This window comes from Columba livia, chromosome 8, assembly GCF_036013475.1.
Source record: "Columba livia isolate bColLiv1 breed racing homer chromosome 8, bColLiv1.pat.W.v2, whole genome shotgun sequence".
NCBI classification, from domain to species: domain Eukaryota; kingdom Metazoa; phylum Chordata; class Aves; order Columbiformes; family Columbidae; genus Columba; species Columba livia.
The window spans coordinates 15,847,819-15,869,043 of NC_088609.1; the positions used below are offsets into that span (position 1 = coordinate 15,847,819).

The 21,225-nt window shown below is 43.7% G+C and overlaps 1 protein-coding gene across 14 annotated transcripts in view; it reads left to right on the forward strand.

Moving 5' to 3' along the window:
• The first annotated feature begins 6,067 nt into the window (after positions 1–6,067).
• DNM3 (dynamin 3) overlaps positions 6,068–21,225 on the forward strand; it is a 178,725-nt gene continuing 163,567 nt past the window's right edge. For 13 of the 14 annotated variants that reach the window (XM_065072196.1, XM_065072198.1, XM_065072187.1 and 10 more), the window contains exon 1: positions 6,068–6,648. In XM_065072196.1, the coding sequence (XP_064928268.1) occupies positions 6,083–6,648 (566 nt within the window). In that variant the 5' untranslated portion in view covers positions 6,068–6,082. The remainder of the gene's footprint in view (positions 6,649–21,225) is intronic. The other variant, XM_065072199.1, reaches the window with a different exon arrangement.

The window sequence follows — 21,225 nt, forward strand, 5'->3', positions numbered from 1 at the left end:
AGCGGCACATCCTGGGGGCAGGCAGCTGTCCCTTGTACCCACTGCCACCTTCCCCAAACTGGAGCCCTCTGCATGCCCGTTCCTCTGTGTCTCTCCAACCACTGTGAACTGGGACCTGTGACTCCTGTGGCCCCCAACCCTTTTTCCCCCTGTCCTCTGGGCCAGCCAGGACCAGCCCAGTGCTCAGGCTCTTGGCCACACTGACCTGCTCAGGTTGGCCTTCCTGCAGGATGAAATGTCAGTAGGAAAACACCCATCGAGGTGTTCCCACAGCACCCCATTCCTGCTCAGGTGGCTCTCTATTTCTCTTCTGAGTGTTTCAAAGGCTGGTTCCTCCCTGGAAGGTTTAGCTGAAGAGCTGACCCATGGGCCCTGGCTGGTTTTACAGAGCAGCTGGCCCACCAGTGCTCCCTCAGTCCTCAGAAGTCATTGTGGGGGTGGGGGCTTTCCTTTCTTCTCTTGCAACAGCTGATACCAAAATAGGTTTGAGACATAGTACCAAAGTGACTGGCTTGCAGACACTGAGACATGTTCGAGTCAAAGGTGCAACCTGCTTGGGCACCACTGACCCCTCACTCCATGCTCCTTTTTGCTGCTGGCACCCTGAGCGAGGACATCGGTTTGTTAGCTGCTTCCCAAAGGAGACCCTTCCCAGCCACCCCTCCACAGCTCAGGAGTGACAATGACTCACCAGAAGCAGCTCCAGGTGAGATCTGACCTAGCCATCAGCGTGGAGGCAACAGTAGCCCCATCTCAGAGCTGTGCTGCTGGCTCTGCAGCTCGTGCGCCTCTCACCAGGCAGCCTCACCACCAGCTGTCTGGCCAGGGTGTTGGTGAGCTGCCCCTTGTCATCCTGTCCTTCTTCAGCAAGGCTTCACCTGTGGGAAATCCTGGTTCCTTTGGAAAGCCAAGCAAGAAGGTGTGTGAGCACAGGGGTTTGCAGTTCCCCAGCCCTGTGAAGGCCATGGAAAGGGCATTGCAAGGGCTCTCAGCCCCTGAACCAGTGGGGACTGCAGCCACTGCGGAAGATGGGGCTCTTTGTGCCCAGAAGTCACTACAGCACCCATGCGGACAGCAAGCATGTCCCTCCGATCTTCTGCTGTTGCTGTATTTTAACTTGCCAGCAGGTTCTTCTTTAGAAACTGCTCTGTTCAGATCCCTTTGATGCTCCCTGCCTTATTCCCCTTCACATAGCGGACAAATCAGTGCCCTTTCTCCCTTGGCTGGCCCGCTTTGACACAGAGGGAGCAGATACTTTTTAAAATAAGTGCTTTTGATGGTTCCCAGGCTGTGGAGAGTGGGGCTGGCCTGCTCCCTGCCTCAGATAAAGGATGGCAGTGGGGGCACGTGCTCTCTGTATGTTGCTCACTACCCATCACTCCTCTGTAGCCTGTTAGGTACAGCATGTGGTTGCCAGTGAACAGGAGAGACGAGGCTGGAGCTCGAACTGGGTAGAAGGCTGCCTGTCTCCATACAGTTAGTTTCTAAAGCTGTTCCGTGATGAGCAATTTTTTGAAAGGTATCTTCCATCTAGCTTAGCAATAGCAAATTTCTTAAGTGGATCAGCAGTACTGCATTTAGTCTATTTGTAGTCTTTAGTTTTCAATTTTCAACATAATTCCAATGACATAGGTTTGTGAGTGTGCTCTTTATTTTATGGAAACCATCTCCTTTCTTCCCCAGGAGCTCATACAAAGGCTGCATTCATCCCTCCCTTGTCCAGTTCTGTCTTTCTGCCGTGTTTTCTAATCACTATGTGATGCCACATCCTGGTGGAAAAACAAAAGCCATCTATTAGAAACAATGTAAGGGTGAAATCTGAGTTTGTTGCAGCTGTCCTTGCAGATACTGACAGTCCTACAAGTTTGATCTCAAAATACATTTCAGCTGGAAAATTGGTAAATAAATGAGCACTGCATATCCCTGAAATTCTGTGGTATAGGTAGAATGTTCTGAGGCTGGAATAATTCATGTTTAGTAAATATTTCTCTCCTGGAAGCCAAAACATGCAGCTAATGTATACGTTTGGCAACTGTGTTTCTGTTGAGTGTTTTGGCAGTCTATTCATGTTTACATCCCTTACTTCTCACTTCCTTCCTTTGCAGTGTACGCTCACTGTAAGCCGGGGGATAGAAGCAGCACTGCTGTCACTTAGCAACCTCAGCTGGCTTTGAGACATCAACTTTATTCCTTTCTGGATTTCCCAGCACAAAAAGACACAGCCGTGTAACTCATTGCATGGCTTAGGTGTGAGGCTGTAGCCAGCCAGGGATGCTTTGATCTGGTCCAGCCCAAATCTCTCTTGGAGCATCCAACTTGTTTTTCACTACTGTTCCAGCTGGCAGGTCAGCACTGGGTTTTGTGATCCAGGGTGGCTGGGATGCTTTGGCTCAGGGTGACTCTATGGCCAGGCAGCTGGCAGGACGGTGACACTATCAGGCTGGCAGCGGTGGGGTGCCATACATACGCCCCGTATGGTATAACCTCCTTAGGTGTCACAGGCCAGATCCCTGCTCTACAGAAGGACTGGAAGTGGCTGGGCTCTTGGAAAGAGGGTGGAGGTGGATGTGGAACATACTGTCACCTGCCAAAAGCACGTCAAGCAGCTGGGAGAGATTTTGCAGTAATAAAAGCTGCAGGGAAGAGCCCTGCTGGGGTGAGCCTGGCCCTGCTGCCACCTGGGCATGGCAGGATCACAGCACAGCAAGGGCTGTGACAGCCGTGTCCTGGAGGGTGGAAGTGCCTGGGAAGTGTTCTGTCCATGAATTCTTCCCTTGGGGAAGCTCTTGGCTTGCCTGCCTTTGTGACCAAGGCTGCAGCAAGGGAGTACGGCTTTTCCCTGCTGTGCTCAAGGCTGCAGGGAAGCGTCTCTGTGGGCTGCAATGCTGCATAGTTATCTTTTGCTACCCTGCAACTGGATGCACCCAACTAAAGGATCCAGCTGGAGGTCACAGGGCAGGAGAATGGTCACCAGGCTGTATGAGATGGGGATTGCGGTGTTACTGTCCTGCGGTCTGTGAGTCAGTTGTGCCACAGGCTGCAGGGGAAAGGTAGAAAGCACTGCCTCCTCCTTACTGGGAGAAACGTTGCAGCTGCTACTTCTAATTGCAGTGCTGCAGCCTCTCTGGCTTTCTTTCACTGGCTTTAATTCTCTCTTTTGCAGTTTCAAGGTCTGAGCGTAATGCTGACCAGCACATTTATGCCAGTGTTGCAGAGCCAGGTGCTGCTGGGAATCTGGAAGCCAGAGAGCCTTGGTGCATGGGGCTCCTTGCCTACACCTCCTCCCCTTTTGTGACAATCAGCTCCCCGAAAAGCTCTGCAAGACTCTGGGCTTGCATCTGGACCAAGAAGGAGGTGAGGAAGATCCCTGGAGAGAAGATGATTGTGTGTGAAGGAGCCTGCCTGCCTCTTCTAAATGCTTCCTGGAGAGGAGGACACGGCCTTATCTGTGCTCTGCTCTCCCCCGGGGTACTGCCTGCTGCAAATCTCTATTGTAGTTTATATATAACCCATTTTTCATGAAGGGAATTGTACCAGTATGTGTTTATAAAGCAGCCTGGGGACCTGATCCAAATGTCCTCAGTTTGAATGTCACACTGCCTGATTAGGAAGAAGTGTCTGTTGGTAAGTTTGTGGGCTGAGATGCTGCAGCTGTGCCCTGAAACCAGGCTATTTTTGCCATATATTTTTCTGGAAGTCAAAGCAGGACAAACTTGATCTGAAATGCATTGGAGGCTTTGGCAAGGCTGGGAGCCCCAGGCAGGCTGTGCTGGAGCTGGTGACGTCTGGAAGTGAGCAGACCACACTGATGGAGACAGCAGGGCCAGCGTGCCACCCTGGGGAGCTGGGCATCCTTGTCACTGTGCTGGGGAGAGGTGGTGGGTGAAAGTCTTCTCTCCTTGCTGAGCCTGGCACGTGGCAAAAGGAAACGATAAACAGTGTGGGGCACAATTGAGCATTGGGTAAAAACAGAGTGTGTTTAGCTGGCTAACCAGTGAGCAATGCAGCTCTGTGCTCCCACTGCTCTCAGGGGTCACACCTGGTGCTCTGCAGGAAAATGGTTTATTGTGTGGCCTTCTGATGCTGCTTTGGGTATCTTTCTTTCTTTTTTTTTTTTTCTTTCTTTATTTTTTTTTTAATTTTTTTTTTTTTTGGTGTTATTCATTACAGGAAGCTTTGCAATGGTCTCTGCTAGTACTGTCCCCATTTCCCTTAATTTAGCCACTCTGAAGCTTGATAAATTCAGAAAGCAAGGCTGGGCTCGGCAGTAGGGTTTGGAACAAGCTGCCTGGAAAAATCAAAAGCAGCAGAGACTTGAAGCTACGTTGAGTACCCTTCCTTTCTTCTTGCCTGCTCTCTTGGAGCTGTTGCAAAAACGAACACCCTTGTGATAACATGGACATGCATAAAGAAAATGTTCCTGCTTTTTCCAGGAGGTGGGAAATCTATATTTGGCTACTTGTGGCTTTTTTTTGATGGAGAGTGGATGGATTTTTGTAAGTGATGGAGTCACGGGGTGAGTGTGGTCACTTAGCAGCTTTAACTCAGCTTCAACAAGAAAAAAAGTTTGGTTTGGAAATTTCCCAGACTTGGGGGAATAACTCAAAATTTTCCTAATCTTATATATTTTCTTATTTTATTTTTTTTAATTGTGGAAGCAAAAGTCAGATGTAATTTAAAGACCTAATGGAAAGAACAGTTCCCTAGGTTATCCATCTGAATGTGTGCACAATGTTGCTCCTGAGGCATTCTGGCTTTTTAATCTTCATTTGTCTCTTGTGCAGATGTGATCCTATTGCCAGGCTGCTCTTCTACCACTGCTAATTATTTCACTGGGGCAGCACGAAGTGCTCTGATGCTGAGATGAGATGGATTTGGCCAGAACATGATAGTGTTCTTCCTGACTTCCAGCCTCTGTAGAACCCCATGAACTGGAGGAAGGCCAGGCAGTTACTCTAGTGCCTCTTGGCATAGCCTGCTCACTCAGGAGTGGGGAAAAAAAATAATCATGCTGCTAATTGGCACAATTACGATATGGTCAATAGCCCCCCCAAGCCCCATCTAGATAGAAGTGATCACAAGGATTCTCCCAGAGGCTATGATGCGGGGTGGGGGGGGGGGGTGATCTAAACACAGCAGCAAAGCCACTGCTAGAGAAGCCATCTCTGACGCCGATTATAAATGTTTTAGCTTGAGCTAAAGCAAAACTGGTTTGTTTCCAGGGTTAGAACTCAGTCTGTCGTAGAGAGTCACTTTTTACACTTATTGAGACCTCTAGCCAACAAGTTTTGATAATTCTCCAGATTGTTAGTATGTCAGCCTGCGGGATATTCGCAGTTCCCTTTTGTTTTGCTTTTCACGCTGAGCGAGGCTGGTGTCTGGTTTAATGCAGAGGATAACTTCTATTGCTGCAGGACTCCAAAGCCTCTGTTTTGGATATTTTTCTGTTGTGACTGCTGCCAGTAATCACAGATAAAGCTAATCTCTGCTGTTTGCCTATGCTTTTAGCTCAACCTCAGTATGCATTTTTAATTGAACCCACTGCAATGGTGTGACTCAGACCTTGCTGTCGCTTCTCAGACTGTTCCTGAAACACTCCCCTGCTCCCAGCCCTGCTGGACCCAGTGTCTTGGGTCTGCCCTGACCTGGTTCTGGTGGATGTGTGTCTGACCCTGGCAGTGCTCCTGCCCACGACTGAGCCTTGGTGCTGTTTGCCAGGGCCCCTCATGTGCTGTGGGGATGGATCATGGCTCCTGCTGCTCCTGTTCCCATTGCAGGCGGGAACCGAGAGGAATTTGGCCACCGGGACTGCTCTGAACTACCCTGCTCGGCAGACTGAGAACTGCTGAAGCCAGCTGACTGCCAGGTCCCACACCAGCAATCAGGTCCAGGTTCCTCCGTGTACTCCTAGTTTGGCCCCGTTCCCAGTTTGGTGCCACAGTCGTAGAGGAAGGAATGTATGGAAAGGTGCTGGGGCATGGCACAGCGCTGTGCTGGGGGCTCTCTGGGGATGCTGCAGCCCTCTCTGCCAGAGGCAGGGCATGGCCAGCTGGGGTTGGGGCTTCAGGGTCAGAGGGTTATAATGGTGGTCCACTGTGTCATGTGTGGACCTGGGTCAACTGCGGTCCTCGTGCCCAAGGGTTCCAGCACGAAGGAGGCTTGTCCTCGTGTGGGGATGAGCCCACACAGCCACTCGAGCAGAGCAGGTGGGCAGTGGGAGCTCTGGGCTGCCGGCAGGACCTCACAGATGCTCCCTGCAAGCTGCTGGCCCCTGCCGGTGACCGGCAGGAGGCTCTGCCGGTGCCGGATCGCGGAGGGGCCGCTGCCACCGCAGGGAGGGCAGGAAGGACGCCTCCGCTACGGCCAACCGGCACTCGCACTGGGCGGGGGCGTGGCCGCACCGGGCATGGGCGTGGTCATTCAGTGGAGACCACGCCCCCAGGTTCGGGGGTGGGACGCATGCGCAGTGCGCCGCTCGTTACCTGTCAGCGGCGGCGGCGGGATGGAGGGGCTCATCCCGCTCGTCAACCGGCTGCAGGACGCCTTCGCGGCGCTGGGCCAGAACTGCCTGCTCGACCTGCCGCAGATCGCCGTGGTGGGCGGGCAGAGCGCCGGCAAGAGCTCCGTGCTGGAGAACTGCGTCTCTAGGTGAGGCGGCGGGCACGAGACCCCCTCGGCGCTCCCCCCGCCCCGCACCGCTGCCTGCGCCTGCCGTTCCCAACGGTCGTTCCCTCCCTTTCCAGCGGTCGGTCCCCCATTCCCAACGGTCGCCGCGCGCGCCCCTACAGCGCCGTTCCCCGGCTGCCGGCGGGGCTGTGCGAGGCGCGGGGGGGTTCCCGGCTCCGCGCCGGCCGGGGGAGCTTGGTGCGGGTCCCGGTGCCGCGGGCGCGGCGCGGCGGGCCCTGGCACGGCAGCGACCTTGATGTGCGTGCTGCGGGGAAGGCGCCGCGACTCCGGTGTGAGCGCGTTCGTGTGCCCGGTGCGGGGGTTGAACTGTTGTCTGGAGGAAAAAAAGGTGTTTAAAGCTTCAGATCCTAATTACGGTGGGAGTTCTGGGTCTGGTCTGTTAACGGTTCTCATACCATTGCGTGCAGTTCGTGCTGTCCTAGTGTGCATATGGGTATTGGCATATTTTTAAAAAAATTACTGAAAGAAGAAAGGTGAAGGCTAATGATTCTGGTGGTCCTGTGAAGGTCTCTGCGGGTAAACCTGAACTTCACATGCTGTTTCATAAAGTTCCTGCTGCATTTGATGCAAATAGCATGCAGTGTCCCGGAGGGAAGTGGTGTTTTCAGAGCATAGCTGCAATTGTTAATCTGCAAATAGGATCTAATGAACTATTGTGTGTCAGTGATTGGGGAACGTCAATAAAGGCAATATTAAATATTGTGTCTCTCTACAACCTGGCCAAGTTTCAAACCTCAGTATCTCATGACATACAGTTTGAAAATACTATACAATTAATCTGTATCTCCACTTCCAAATTTACTCTTAATGTGTTAAATGCTAGTTGTTTCTAGTTAACTACTGATGTAGACAGTACTGCCAGTCTCCCAAGTTTAGAAAGCTCAAGTCCTCAAAAATCAGTATTTGCCATCAAATTATTGGAATTTTCTTTAAACCATTCTCTTAAAAGTATTCTTGTAACCTTTTGACTTTTTGACCTGTGTGTTCACGAAGCTATGCAAAGCACATGTGGGGAGGAGGAAAGGCATCTTCATTTTCTTGTCAATAAGGATATTTTGGTCCCTCTGTCAAAGCCTTGTCTGGGGTGGCACCCACCTGGGATTGGCACTGAGTGCGGTGGGCTGATGTCTTTCTCTGGATCGAGCTGTGCTGATGGTAGAGGTTACTGCTCCCACATGCTTGTTATTGCTTCCCTGCTAGAGGGATCTGCTCCATCTGATCTGCAGGTGAGGTGGTTCCTTTAAATGCAGTGTACTCCTGTGCCTGCTGCCTGGATGCACCTGGCTAGAGCAAAAGGTGGAAATTAGCAGTTTGTGCTAATCTGATCCATTTGGACAAGGTGCTGGAACTGGCACAAGTGAGATGTGGACATCTCTAGGAAGAATTTTGCACAAAAGCTAAGGACAATTATTTTTTTTTTCACCCACATAATTATGCACCATGCAGCCTGCAGACACTTCATGAGGGTCTTCAGAGAGGAGGTTACAGACTGTTGTGAAGCAGCAGGGTATCTCTGTCACACAGGATGTGGAGTTTGGATTCTTTCAACCCCATCTCAGAGTTCCACATAGTTGTTTTATGTTCTTGAGATATAGTGTCAGCTGATCTGTAGTGCCTCCCTACTTGCAAGCTTGGAGCCTATTGTAAATGTGATGTTAAAATGCATTACTTCAAACCTATTCCACAGGATTTAAGCAACTGTGGTTTATTTGTGCTTTTCCTCCAGGCTGAATGAGTATGTGTAGTCAGCAGATGTGTACTTGCTAAGCTGTGAGAACTTGATTGTGAGCTGTCAGAACCAGATTAATAAATATCCAGGAGATCAGAAGGCATTTTCCTTATGAGATCAGCACACAAAATGGTCTATGGCTCTTTTTAGTAAGCTATAGGACATCTGTTTTTTTACAGGATAACCAAGCTCCTCTTTGCAAACAAGAAATTTGTTACATCTGCGTCTGTCTTCATATGATTTATAGAGGTAGTACGTCTTGTTGTAGAGACATGCCATACTAACTACTTGTTGTTACTAGTACATTGTGTGACACAGGGTGAACACTAACAGTAACATGGCTTTGAAATTCACATCAAAATAAAATACTCCCAGCATTGCTCTGAAGTTTGAGCATTAATTCTCATGGGTTTTTGTTTGGATTATTTTGTTGTTGTAGAGGTTTTTTTTTACCATATGAATTGCTAGTAGATTGTGAACTCTTAGCTGTCAGAGAGACATTCAAGATCTCCTCTTTTCAGGAATAGCTGTAATTGGGAAGAGGAAAGCATGCTATCCTCCATGGGGAGCACAGGCTCTCGCTGCAAACATGCTGTTGGTTGATAACCTGAGTATTTGTTAGCGGAACTCTACTGAGTTAGTGAGGTTCTTCTTAATTCTAGGGTCAGATTGTTATTCTCTGCTGCCTGTAGCCACTAGACCAGTGTGCCTGCTTCAGTCCTTCCTGGAGGCTTTGGTTGTACAAGGACAGAGGACATCTGTTTTCTAGCTTGCAGACAGTATCAGAGTTGGAGCTCGTTTATGGAGCCTAACCACCCAGGGAGCATGTTGCGCTATACTGCTTTACCCAGCATCTAGTTTATGTATTGCCACGATTTTTCAGAAGTGTTGTGAGGGATCTGGCTCTGGTGTAATTCTGTGGGCTGGCAGATGGTTCTGGAAGTGGGATCCAAGTCCCGTTATTTCTGAAGTTGCTGAGTGACACCCATCCATCTCTGTCCCCAGGGCAGCACCAAGCCTGCTTTAGGTGCACACAGCATCCATAATTACTAAAAGCAGTCAGTGAAAGTGTTTGGATTAGATTGCATGTTTGATCTGCGTCGGTGCTGGTGTTGCATGAGGAGTGAATTCTGCATGTTTGTCTGCTCTGGGAATTGTGTGACACCCAGAACCGCTTACTGCGTCATGGTAGGTTGGCTTGGAACAAGGCTGGAGTGGGGCATGGTCAAATCTCCCAATGCAGCCATTATTGTTACTATTTCTGTTGGTGTCTGCTGAGGTACTTCGAGAGTACACTCTTCACTTATTGTTCCTCTGTGTATAAGGAGACTCCTGCTTTTGGTAGTCAAGGACTGTGTTTGAAAGGTTTCCTGTCAGGATTCTGGTTAAATTTGCATGGAAACAGAGATTTCAGAGAGCATCTGAGGACAACAGTCATTTCCATTTATGGGTTAGACCTTCATGTGTTCCTAACTGGAGCTCATCGCACTTGTTTGAGGAAATGGTATTGTCTGAAGAGCAACCGTTCTTCTTACCTGCTTCTCTTTGTAACAGAAGTAAATGTGCCCTTAAAATACTGAGCCAGTGTTTGAAGCAAGGGATCTAGTGCAATCTTCTGGTAGAAGCTGGCGGGAGAGAGATTCAAAAGCATAAAGGGGAGTCAAACATCTAATACCAAGAGGATGCCAGCAGTTTTGCCTGCTCTTACTCCTTTCCTACAGATGAGTACAGGACCATGACCTTGTATGTTGTTTGTGCTTTTAAAACGTCTTGCTGTTGATAATAATAGTGTTACTTAAAAGAGAACTAATGGCAGGAAGCAATCTCTGGAACCTGTATTTGGAGAGAAAACATTTTCTATTATTTCCTATATCCAAATGGGTTTTTACCATAATGAAAGGCACAGATGGCAAGCTACCTTGTCAGGGCCTCTTTCTCCAGATTTGAATCAAAACCTTATTTTATTCTTACAAATAGCGAGAAATTAATAATTAGATTTCAAAGCTGAAAGCTCTTTACTTCCTTCCCTGCTTAATATAATATAAACTGCATGTGGCCAAATAATTGTTTTATAAGAGATGTGAACTCTAGATTGTAAGCCTGTCAGTCACAATCAAACAAGCACTTTCATTTTAAGAGCCTGAGGTCTGGTTTTGTAATACAGCTTTACAGCTTTTTGATCTGAGACGCTTTTGATAATCTTATGGCCGCTGCATGTTGTATAGATATTTGTTAGGATGTAGGTACTTTTTTTTTTTTTCCCAAATTACAATTCCTTGTACATTCAGTTCATTCTTTTTGCTTCAGGTGCTGGTTGTGAAAAAACTGTGTTAAGTCATTAGGGGAAGAGAAAGGACTTTAAATCTGGCTGTTGAAACACAGAATTTCTCCATAGGAACAAGACACATACTTAGATTGTGTGCTTCCTGGGGGAGATACAGTTAAAATTGGTGCAGATATTTTATTCTTTTAGTTACTAGTCATTGACAGAAAAACCTTTTTACAGAAAATTCTCCTCTTTTGTGAAACAGGAGTGAAAATTCTAAGCAGTCGCAGATGGAAACTGAAATGTGGTGCTGTGTATTCTTTTTTTAATCTCGAGGATCTTCTGGAAATGGGAATCAGCCACTCCTTTTCCTAACTAATTAAGCCATTGTACAGCTGTATTGAGTGTATTAGTCTAGTTATCAAAATAATTTGGTGCGTTGAAAGCAAGAACAACTCTTGTTTTCAGCTATTTCTGACTATTCCATTAAATAGAAACAGCAACAAATGAGACAGTGTCTCATTTACATTTCCTCCCCAAGTATGTTTTTACATGTAGATGTTGAAGAACAAACTTGGCCATTTATGTGGAGTATAGATGGCCTAGTTTTGTCCTTAAATTTAACTCCAATGTGGATTCTAAGTTCATTTTTACGTTGTCTTGAGAATTGGTACATGCAAAATAAAGCAAACGTGTAGTTTAAAACAGACATGCAAACAAATATGGTGATTTTTTTTTCTTCCCCTGCATGTCAAGTAAAAAGTTTCCTTCTAAAGCTGTTTTGAGGATCCATGTCTCTTCTGGCATTTGAACTTTACCAATTAAAGGATTTCTTCTATTTCAAGAAAAGCTGTACTCCATAATGAGACATAGTATAGGGAGCCCTGACCTATATTATGGCATTTAAGTTCAGTATATCCGGCAGTTTACAGAGATGCTAAATTAATAAGTAATACATAGGACTTCTGTAAACAGTGCCTGTGAGAATACATATATGTATATATATGGTCATTTGGCATAGTATATACAGTTAGGGCCTTGTAGGGGTTTAGTGAATACAAGCTTGCTATTTGAAGTCTGAGATGTAGACTTCAGAAGAACCGCAAAACCCCCTTTGAGTGCCTTCTGAGAAATCAGCACTACAAATTCAGTTGTAGTTGTTACTGGAATTTCAATCCATCAAGGTACTGAAGGTGACTGCACACCTCTGATGATTTTTGAAGGTGAATAGTCATCTAGCGAGCAGTTTGTGTGTTTTGTTTTTTTTTTCAGACCATAGGTATCCACTTAACTCTAAACTTTCCTGATTCTTAATACAGAGACACTTCTGAAAATTCAACAGATTGTGTGACTTTCTGGGCTCTTGTATAATGTCATAAAACCTGACACTGCCTTCAGGAAGGAGCCCACACTTGGGATTTGTTAGTGTTGAAATCAACTAATAACAAACACCTTTGTCTTGCAGTTTCTTGATGGGCATTGCTTATGCTAAGGCTTCAAGCTTATGTTATTTGCATTTGTAGATTAAATACGAAACAAAGCTTTCCAGTTTAGATAAATAGATATTAAGAATATGATTGTCTGGACATTCATCTGTAGTCATAGGGAGTGATGCTGCCATGGAGAAGTAAGGACACTGTTCTCTGCCACTGATTTACTGTATGACGTCAAACTGGTTTTGAAACATTACCTGCATCTGTACCACATGTATATGCCTTAAGTCTTTACTGTCTTAACTGTATGAAGGATTTAGATTTTTATTCCTTTAAGTTGCTTCTGTTTCTAAAGGAAGAGGTTAGCATATAATCTTGTGGGAGAACGGTGATAATAGTCTAAAACTTGCTGTTACACATTTCTCTGCTTTGTGTGATGTCTGCTTTAGATATCTACTGGATGTTTCAAAAAGATGGACACAATTTGAAATCACTATATCTTTGAAATGGCACCAAAACTGAGTATTGGATTCTGCTTTGAACAGCTGAGACAGAGCAGTGTGTCTTCCTCCTGAAAAGGGACCCTTGCGGGTGATTAGTTTGTGCCTCTAACAGCTTAGTCATTGAGAGATTGTGGTTTGCTGTCCATCAGTTAATGATATTCTTTGCAGTATTAATGAGTTTCTTAAACAATGTCTGCCTAGATTGCAAGCAAAGAGGGGCCAGAAGCCATTTTTGCTTTTTTTTTTTTTTAAAAAACAGTGCATTTAAAAATAAGGACTTATAGTAAATAGAAGCCTGTGAACTCCTCTTGCTTGTTGTGCTCATGTGTAATGGGTTTCTGGGATTCCTTTTAATGCTGTGTGTCTGCAGTGCAGAGCCTGTAGTGCAAATATGCTGAGAACAGGAAGCGAGCATTATTTAACTGTGACCTTGCATCTTTTTCTTCAGCAAGTTGCACTGAGATGAACAAGGCAGCATTATTGAACTAGAGAGGAGGAAAATCCCATTTAACTGCATGCTGGGCTTTGATGTACTGCCAAGTACTGTTGTCTGTGATAGCCTCTGGGATGCAAAGGAAACTGTAGCTGTAGATAAGAGAGGTTTTCAACTGAAGTGTCAAGCGACAGTGTCAGCTTTTATAATTTGTATGTAGAAGTTATGATATTAATTCAATACGTAGCATAGTATTTCTGCATCCTAGTTCCCATGCAAAATCACCAAGATTTCATTCTTGAGATATGCAGGAGATGTACTGTTTGCTGTAATACAGCCAGGTTTCCAGCCTCATAAATGACATAATCAAAGCTAGATTAATCTTTACCACTCTGTACTTTGTTTATTATGTATAGTGCAGATGCCTGAAAAGGTCCATGTGTATTCAGTAGTCCTTAACTATAAAGTATGTTCTAAAATGGTCTGTATGTAATTCACCTGCAGAGATTAGGCAGGGCTTTGCGTGGTGAGTGGGAGAACCACTGTAAGACATCTCTAGCCTCTACTGCACGACACCAGATGAAATGGGCTGTGTTCCAGATCTATTCAGCAGCCAAGCTGGAGGCTGCTGTAGAAATTTTAGCATAATCCATCAGAGGCAGTGTTGTGTCCTTGCATGTTCACCTGTTAGTTTGTTCAGGTGCTGAACAAATGTTGACAGAAGATCTTCAGTGTCTGTCAGATCACAGAAATAGGGTGGAAAGCCTTAGGAGTCTGATCTGAGACCTCTGGCATTATGACTTTGTTAGTGTTCTGGGAAGTAGCAGCATAAAACACTGTTTTGGTCAGACATTTCATATAACATTTTGTGATAATAATTCAGTTTCTGGTGAGAGGAGAGATGGAAGATCATGGCAGATATTAAATTTCAGTGTTTATCTAAACAGACTTTACGTTGTCGTGGACCGTGTGTTCATTTGCACGTATTACCAGCTCAAAGGAGGATAAATGGGCAGGTAAAAAAGGATAAAATGGCTAGAGAAATCGTTTGAGAAACTTGTATCACTTCTTTTGGAAACATCTCCCTTGCCTTCTTCCTTCTGTAGTTATCTTTCTTTATACTGCAGTTCCCATTGTCTATACATTCTGGAGGGAGTAGAAGAGTTGAATCCAGTTACATTCCAGCTCAGCAACATAATCTGAAATGACTCGTATTGTACCAAGAAAGGTAGTTGTACAGTTTGACAACTTGTCCGCCGCAAAAGAGAAAATGTTTTTTTACAGTGTTTCTGAAGAGGCAAAGTTTTTTGGATGTGACTAGGATGTTGTATAGCTGATTGTATGCTATACCACAGTTAAAAAGTCTGTGTTGATGTATCTGCATTCAGGACAGTGTGATTTGGGAGGAAGGGTTAGAGCTTATTTTCTCTGGGTTTTTGACGACACCACTGAAATTTGTAACATTTAAAGTTTTGTCATGACAGAGTATCCAGAGGGGAATTATTTGCAATTGCAAGTAATTATATAGTAGTTAGCTTCATGTAGCTCATATGCCTGCAGTGCTGGGGACATGTTATTTTCTTTCTGATACTTGTAATTAGAGTTTTTTTTATGTTTATATCTGGTTATGTTATAGAGGAAAACTTTTTACTCAGGTATTTTCTAAAGAAACATTATTAATAGTATTTGGCAGCTGTGATTAAAAAAACCCCACAAAAACAAAACAAAAAAACACTCAAACTTCTATTTAGAGCACTAACAGCAACTTAAAGTGAGTAAAGAATTTTTGTTGTTCGTTTTTTTCTATTGAGATACAAAAATCTTGCTGCATTTCTATTCATCTTGGGAATGGATGGGCTTTTATGCACCAGTGTTCTATGCAAATTAGTCCTTTCCTAAGAGTAAACATATCTGATTAAGGAGGATACAGTTGGCCTGCAAAGTCTGCTTTATTCTTTTTGACATACAAATTCTGAGAATCATTGGTTTTGTGGTTTCTTTCCCTCCCACCCCCCACTTGGGATTGATGGAGGGCACTGTCAAGAAGGAAATAGCAGAAGCTTTTGTAAAATCTTAAAGAAGAAAGGAAAAAGGGCATTTTCACAAATAGAATTAGGATGATGCAGCAAAGTTCTGGATGCCTGCCAGGGAGGACAGATGCATGGTGCATACAGTGGCTTCCTGACGAGACTGCACGTTGGCAGCTTCCTGATCTGTTTATACAGCAAGCTTACAGCCCGAGCATAATCACTGCAAACAGAGCACTGTTCATCTTACCACTTTGGTGGTTTTGCTTGGTAAGTTCTCATAGCTGTGTATGGCAAGTTTTCAGTCCTATAAATATTATTGAGACTTTAAAACTTCCTATCATGTGAAAGATATATATATATATATATATATATATATGTATTTAATATTAGGAAGTGCATTTTCTTTCCTTGCTTCAGTGAATGCCTTGCCTTTTTCTGTGCAAAAATGCAATGTGAGGTACTCTTGCTGCTGTCAAAATATTACGTTAGATTTGGGGTACTGATAATGGTCTGGGCCGCCTTAGACTTCTGTTCAAATATCCCCTATTTTGGAGAACCTGTTGACTCCAGTCATGTTTGATGGAAGACTTCACCACTGGGACAAGTGTAATTTTGGCACGGATTTTCTAATAGCCCTGTAATGTTTACTTTAATGGGAGATGTGTAGTAATTTCTGACTTCTTGTTGAGCAGAAAAGCTGCTGCTCCTTAAAGAAAGCACCTTCCAGATACAAGAGAAATACAATGACAGTGATTTCTAAGCCTGCTCTGTCTCCGGTCTTTTGCATGAAAAGCAAATCTCAAGCTTTGCTTTCTCACCTCAGTGGTGCCTAAGCGTTGTCATGGAACTTAGTTGTTCTGGAGGTGTCCAGCTAGTGTGAATGAAATACCTTGCCATCATATTTGAAGTTCCTCAAGGGCTTTTCAAAAATAACTGAGGTCTCACCTTTAGAATCAATGCTCGCCGTGTTCCAATGGTAAAGGTCTGTTTGGGTGGATTTTTTTCTGCTGTTCCCTCTGGATTTACGTATAGTTGGTCCTAACTCGATAAAGGAGTGGGGCAGACGCGAACAGACGTTTTAGGCTGCTATGTTGTTGTGCTGTGAAGAATTTCAAGGTTTTTTTTTTAACTATTATTGATTCAGCTTGTGTGCTTATCTGAAGGCGAAGGATAGAATAGACGGGGTGTCCCTGCTTTGGCTGTTCAGTTCCATTAGTTCAACAATGGTGATGAAGGACACTGCTGGGTTGGAAAACAGCTTCTCAAAGACACCAAGTTTATCCACCCTGCTTGAAATGAAATTATAGTTAACGGCCCTAGGATGTTTGGATACTCAGTTTCTCACCTCTAAAGACATGCCCAAACTGCATGGGCTGCAATATGTGTAGTTACCACTCCTGACTATTGGACTGCATTTTGATTCAGCAGGTTAATTAAATCAGTCTCTTAGCTGAAGGAAGATTTACCTTGATAGAATGGCTACTGCAAACTGAGATCAAACTTTATTAGAGTATTTTGTCTAACCACTAAAATATCATGATAAGGATGCCAGCATCTGTGCTGTGAGGTTTACAAAAAACCTTGGAAAGATGGGTATTGAGCTTTAGGAGCTAATATATCTGAGATCGCTAAAAATCCACAGCCTCTTAATGCATTTAGCTTGTCTATTAGGCCTACTTTAGATAGGTATCATTGGTCTTCAGTAAAGAGGATTAATTATTTTCTACATCTTCATGTAAGCTCTGTTTTGTCAGACTGAGATTTTGCAGCCGTTGAACAAAGCTGTGGGTGACTTGCTTGATTGATGGATGTTGTGCCAATACAAAGAGCATCTGCTCTTCTGTAACTAATGAAAGGAGGTGAGAGATCAAGTGGGGACTGATAATAAGCATTGGTCTCTGAGCTAGTGAGGAAGAGCATATGTAGCCAAATACAGTATGATGTAGAAAGTAGTGTATGCAACTGTATTACTGGAAAAAAAAAAAAAGGATGTGGTTGAGAACATCCAAGCACCACAGAGGTAGTGCCTTAAAGCTTTTGAGACTTCTTGAAAATGTGTCCCGGGGTTACCTTTATACTGTCATTTGGAGGGTAAGAGGAACTGTGATTCCAAAGCTATTAAGGAAGAATAAATACAGCAATGTCTGGCCTCAGTGATGACAAACTTTACAAATTTAATTCGTAAGAAATCCTCTGCTTAAATGCAAAGCACATTTCCTATCACTTGGATGCTTGGATAACTTGCTTCATAATTAACAAAAACGTATGAAGGATCTACTGCTGGGTCCTCTGTGGTGTTGATGAGCAGGTGAGACAGAATTTCTCTAGCCATTTTATCCTTTTTTACCTGCCCACTTATCCTCCTTTGAGCCAGTAATACGTGCAAATGAACACACGGTCCATGACAACGTAAAGTCTGTTTAGATAAACACTGAAATTTAATATCTGCCATGATCTTCCATCTCTCCTCTCACCAGAAACTGAATGATTATCACAAAATGTTACATGAAATGTCTGACCAAAACAGTGTTTTATGCTGCTACTTCCCAGAACACTAACAAAGTCATAATGCCAGAGGTCTCAGCTCAGACTCCTAAGGTTAGAAAGTTAGAAAGATGCTAAAGGCCTTCAAAAGGTCTGATGCAATGTCAATACTTAGCAATGCAGAGAAGCCTGTGTCTCAGTGAAGTGCCATGTACTGATATTTTCTCATAGGCAGGAGGAGAAAATTTTCATAGAAACGTTCATTTTTCTGTATGCACTGAAATGACATTAGCCCAGATTGTAGAAAATGCCTCTTGAGATGACAGTCTCCTACGTTTATTTTCAAGCATTTCAGATCTTATTTAAAATAAATAAATAAATGTTTCATCTAGAAGCTAAAAGGAATTGCCATTCAGGACAAACTGGTCACACAAAAGCTAAGGTCCTGTACAGCACATGAGGCAGTAAATTACTTCTTCAGGGAGTCAAAGGCTGAAAAGACTTATTGATTTTCTGCTTCAGACTAAGCACCTTCAGAGATAACGAACACTGCATTAATGCAACTCCTAGTTACACAACACTGACCTTCCCTCAACAGCAAAATTAGAAAGAAATGCATGACAACAATTTTCCTTCAGACCGTCCTCTTAGCATGTCCAAAACAGATGGCATTCAATAACCCTCTCTAACAAATAGAACTATTGTCAAAAAGCCCATCGCCTGCTCAAGCAAGCCTCAGCAGAGATTCCTGCTTGCTGAGAGGGCAAGCTGTGCTGATCACATAACCGGCTAAATAGTTTGCAGCAGCAGAACATAAGGCTTCTGCTTTAGATGTACAATTTGAAGGTGAAAAAATGGCAAAGAATGAGGATAAAAAGGGGCTCATGGGGAGAGTTCAGGAAGAAACTTCCCTCCCCAGTAATTTCTGAATGTATATTTTACCTCCATGAAAGCGACATTGATCTGTATTAATAAATATGCCCTCACAGGGAATATTTCTTTTAAAAGTTTTGAAATTTCAGCTTCAGCCACAAAGCAGTGGCATCAGCAGACTTCCTCTGTGCAGCCCAAATTGGGTATTACAAATAAATACCTAATCTATACTTCTAGAAAAAGACAGCTCTTTAAACACACACAGAAGCATAAATCAAGTCTGAGACATAACTTGCACTTTTTTACGAAAAGCAATACAGCACCACATCACATTTCTATCAGCAAAGGCATCACATTAAATACTGTACAGCTGCTTCTGCAGAAATGCTTACTTTGACAACAAGACAGGATGTGGGTCTTCTCCCCCTGCCCTTGATATGGAAAGCTTTCTACACAGGGTTTGTCATCAGTGACAAAAGTAAATAATAATAATAATTAAAAAGGACAGCTTCAGCAGCAAGAAATATAATGGGACTGAACACATCCAAGTTACAAAGGTTCCTTCTAGCCAAAAGGATGATGGCCCTCAATGTCCCAGTGGCACACTTAATATTCTGTGAAGGACAGATTTGAGATAGCTGCTTTTCCAAACCTTTTGGTCAGTGTGTACAGGTATGTTTAGTGAGAGCTGGGAGAAAAATCACATCATTGTTGAAGCAGCTACAGATAAATCCATCTTGAAAAAAAGGACCTGCCTGAGAATTTGTGCACAAAGACAGGGACAAGGGAGAGAAAAGGCTGTCTTGTGTGGTGGTGTAGTGAGCCTGTGAGTACTTGTGTGCACAGCTGCAAGACCACTTAACAAGAACAAGGTGCAGAAAACAAGAATGAAACACTGTGCAGGAATAAAGCTGGGAATGAAATACATGCTCCTTTAAAAGACATGCATCCTACATTAAGAATCAAACTACTTTTACATCTTTATTCTCAGAACATTTTTAGCAAAAGGTACCCTGCTGACAACAGCTATACTAGCTCAGCAGCAATGCTGCTGTGACACGACAGTTTGGAGAATGGCAGCAAAGCCTGGCCAGCACTGAATATATCAAATGCAAATAAGTTGGAAGCAGCCAGGTCTTCCAGAACATCAATAACTCTTCGACCTGAGAATACACTCATCTGTTAGAATACCTTTAAATATTTTCAAGAGCAAATTTTTTTCAGGACCAAGTAGTTTTTACCCTAAAAGCTATAAAATCACTCACATCTTAGTGCACAACATAAACTATGCTGTCTTTGCTCTCTAACACAGCTCACTTCCAGTGTCAGCGATCTGGACAAATAGATCTACTAAAACACTGGTTTCATGTGTAAAAGTTATAGGTATTAGTTTAAATTTGACTTGCTAAAACTCAGGCCTCAAAAAATGATGTCACAGGATAGTGAAAGAAGTTATCAACGGCCACACCATCACTTTAGCAAATAACAAGACAGGCATCTGATCTTTGCTACAGTAGACAATTTTACTGTGAGAAGAAAAAAATAAAGTTCATTTCTCTATATGTTGTCTTTCCTTTATCACAGCACCCTCTCTGACTGACACTCAGAGAGCAAATAAGCTGAAAAAGTAATTAGATTCATTAATGGGAAGAGTCTCATGGAAGAAATGGGAGCACCCTTTTGATTTTCAGGAAGGGCAGAAACCACAGTGAAATGCTGAAACACAAGCTAGACAAGGGCTCCTTCAGTGAGTTTGTCTCATAATGCAGGACTATAGCTTACAAATAAAAGAACATATATCAAACAAAAAAAATATAAACGTAATGTATTCCAAGGGGATTTCTAGGTCAAGGAAGAGTTTTTATTTAAGGGCTCTCTAGTACACTAGCAGTACTTATTATGTTAGGAAAACAAACAAACAACCAACAAAAAGCAAAACCAAAACAAAACCACAAAACAGAACAATCCCCAGTTTGTATAAAGACTAATGATGCATCACTACTTAAAACTTAATCATGGTTTCAAAAAGGTGACTTATATCTGCCTTTTTTTTTTGCCAGTATAGTACCAAGAAATGTTCTACACTTTGATCAGCTACATGGTTGGTATTATACAGGATAACTGGTGATTTATTTACATTACAATATAATTAATTCATATTAAATATAGGGGGAATCCAGGAAATCAAATAATGGAGGAAAATGTCAATGATTACACAGTAGCTGCATTAATTAAAGAGCTAGGAACAAGTCAAAATGTGATAGTGATGAATTGCCAAAAAAAAATCAGAAGTCCCTCCAAAGAAAAAGCTTCCACATTTTTCACAAAGAGCAGAAACAAGACAAGCTCAGGACAAGAGCCATGGTTCTCTTACACAGGAGCACAAATGACCCATCTAAATCTATTTCATTTTCCAAACCATATTGGCAATGTTACTTATAAAAGTTTTTCTACTAACCTTCCGTCATGCAGAAAGGCCATGAGGTGCTCACATGAACAGCACTGCTGTGCTAGCATTCCACACAGGCCTTTATTCCCAGGATTTGCCAAGGACGACAATGCAGCTTCAATTGCAATAGGAAGCAATTATGCCAGAAGTCAACAGTTTTCCTAGGCTTTTTTCCAACAGAGTGTTTATTGTTTTATACAACTCCACCCTGGCACTCCAGGAGCACTGGTAACACTTCTGGTTTGCCCTGGCTGCTGAATGGCCATATCTTGTACAAAAGAACGCACTGTTTCACAGTGGACACCTACACATGCCTATACAGCCAAGCATCTCCCAGG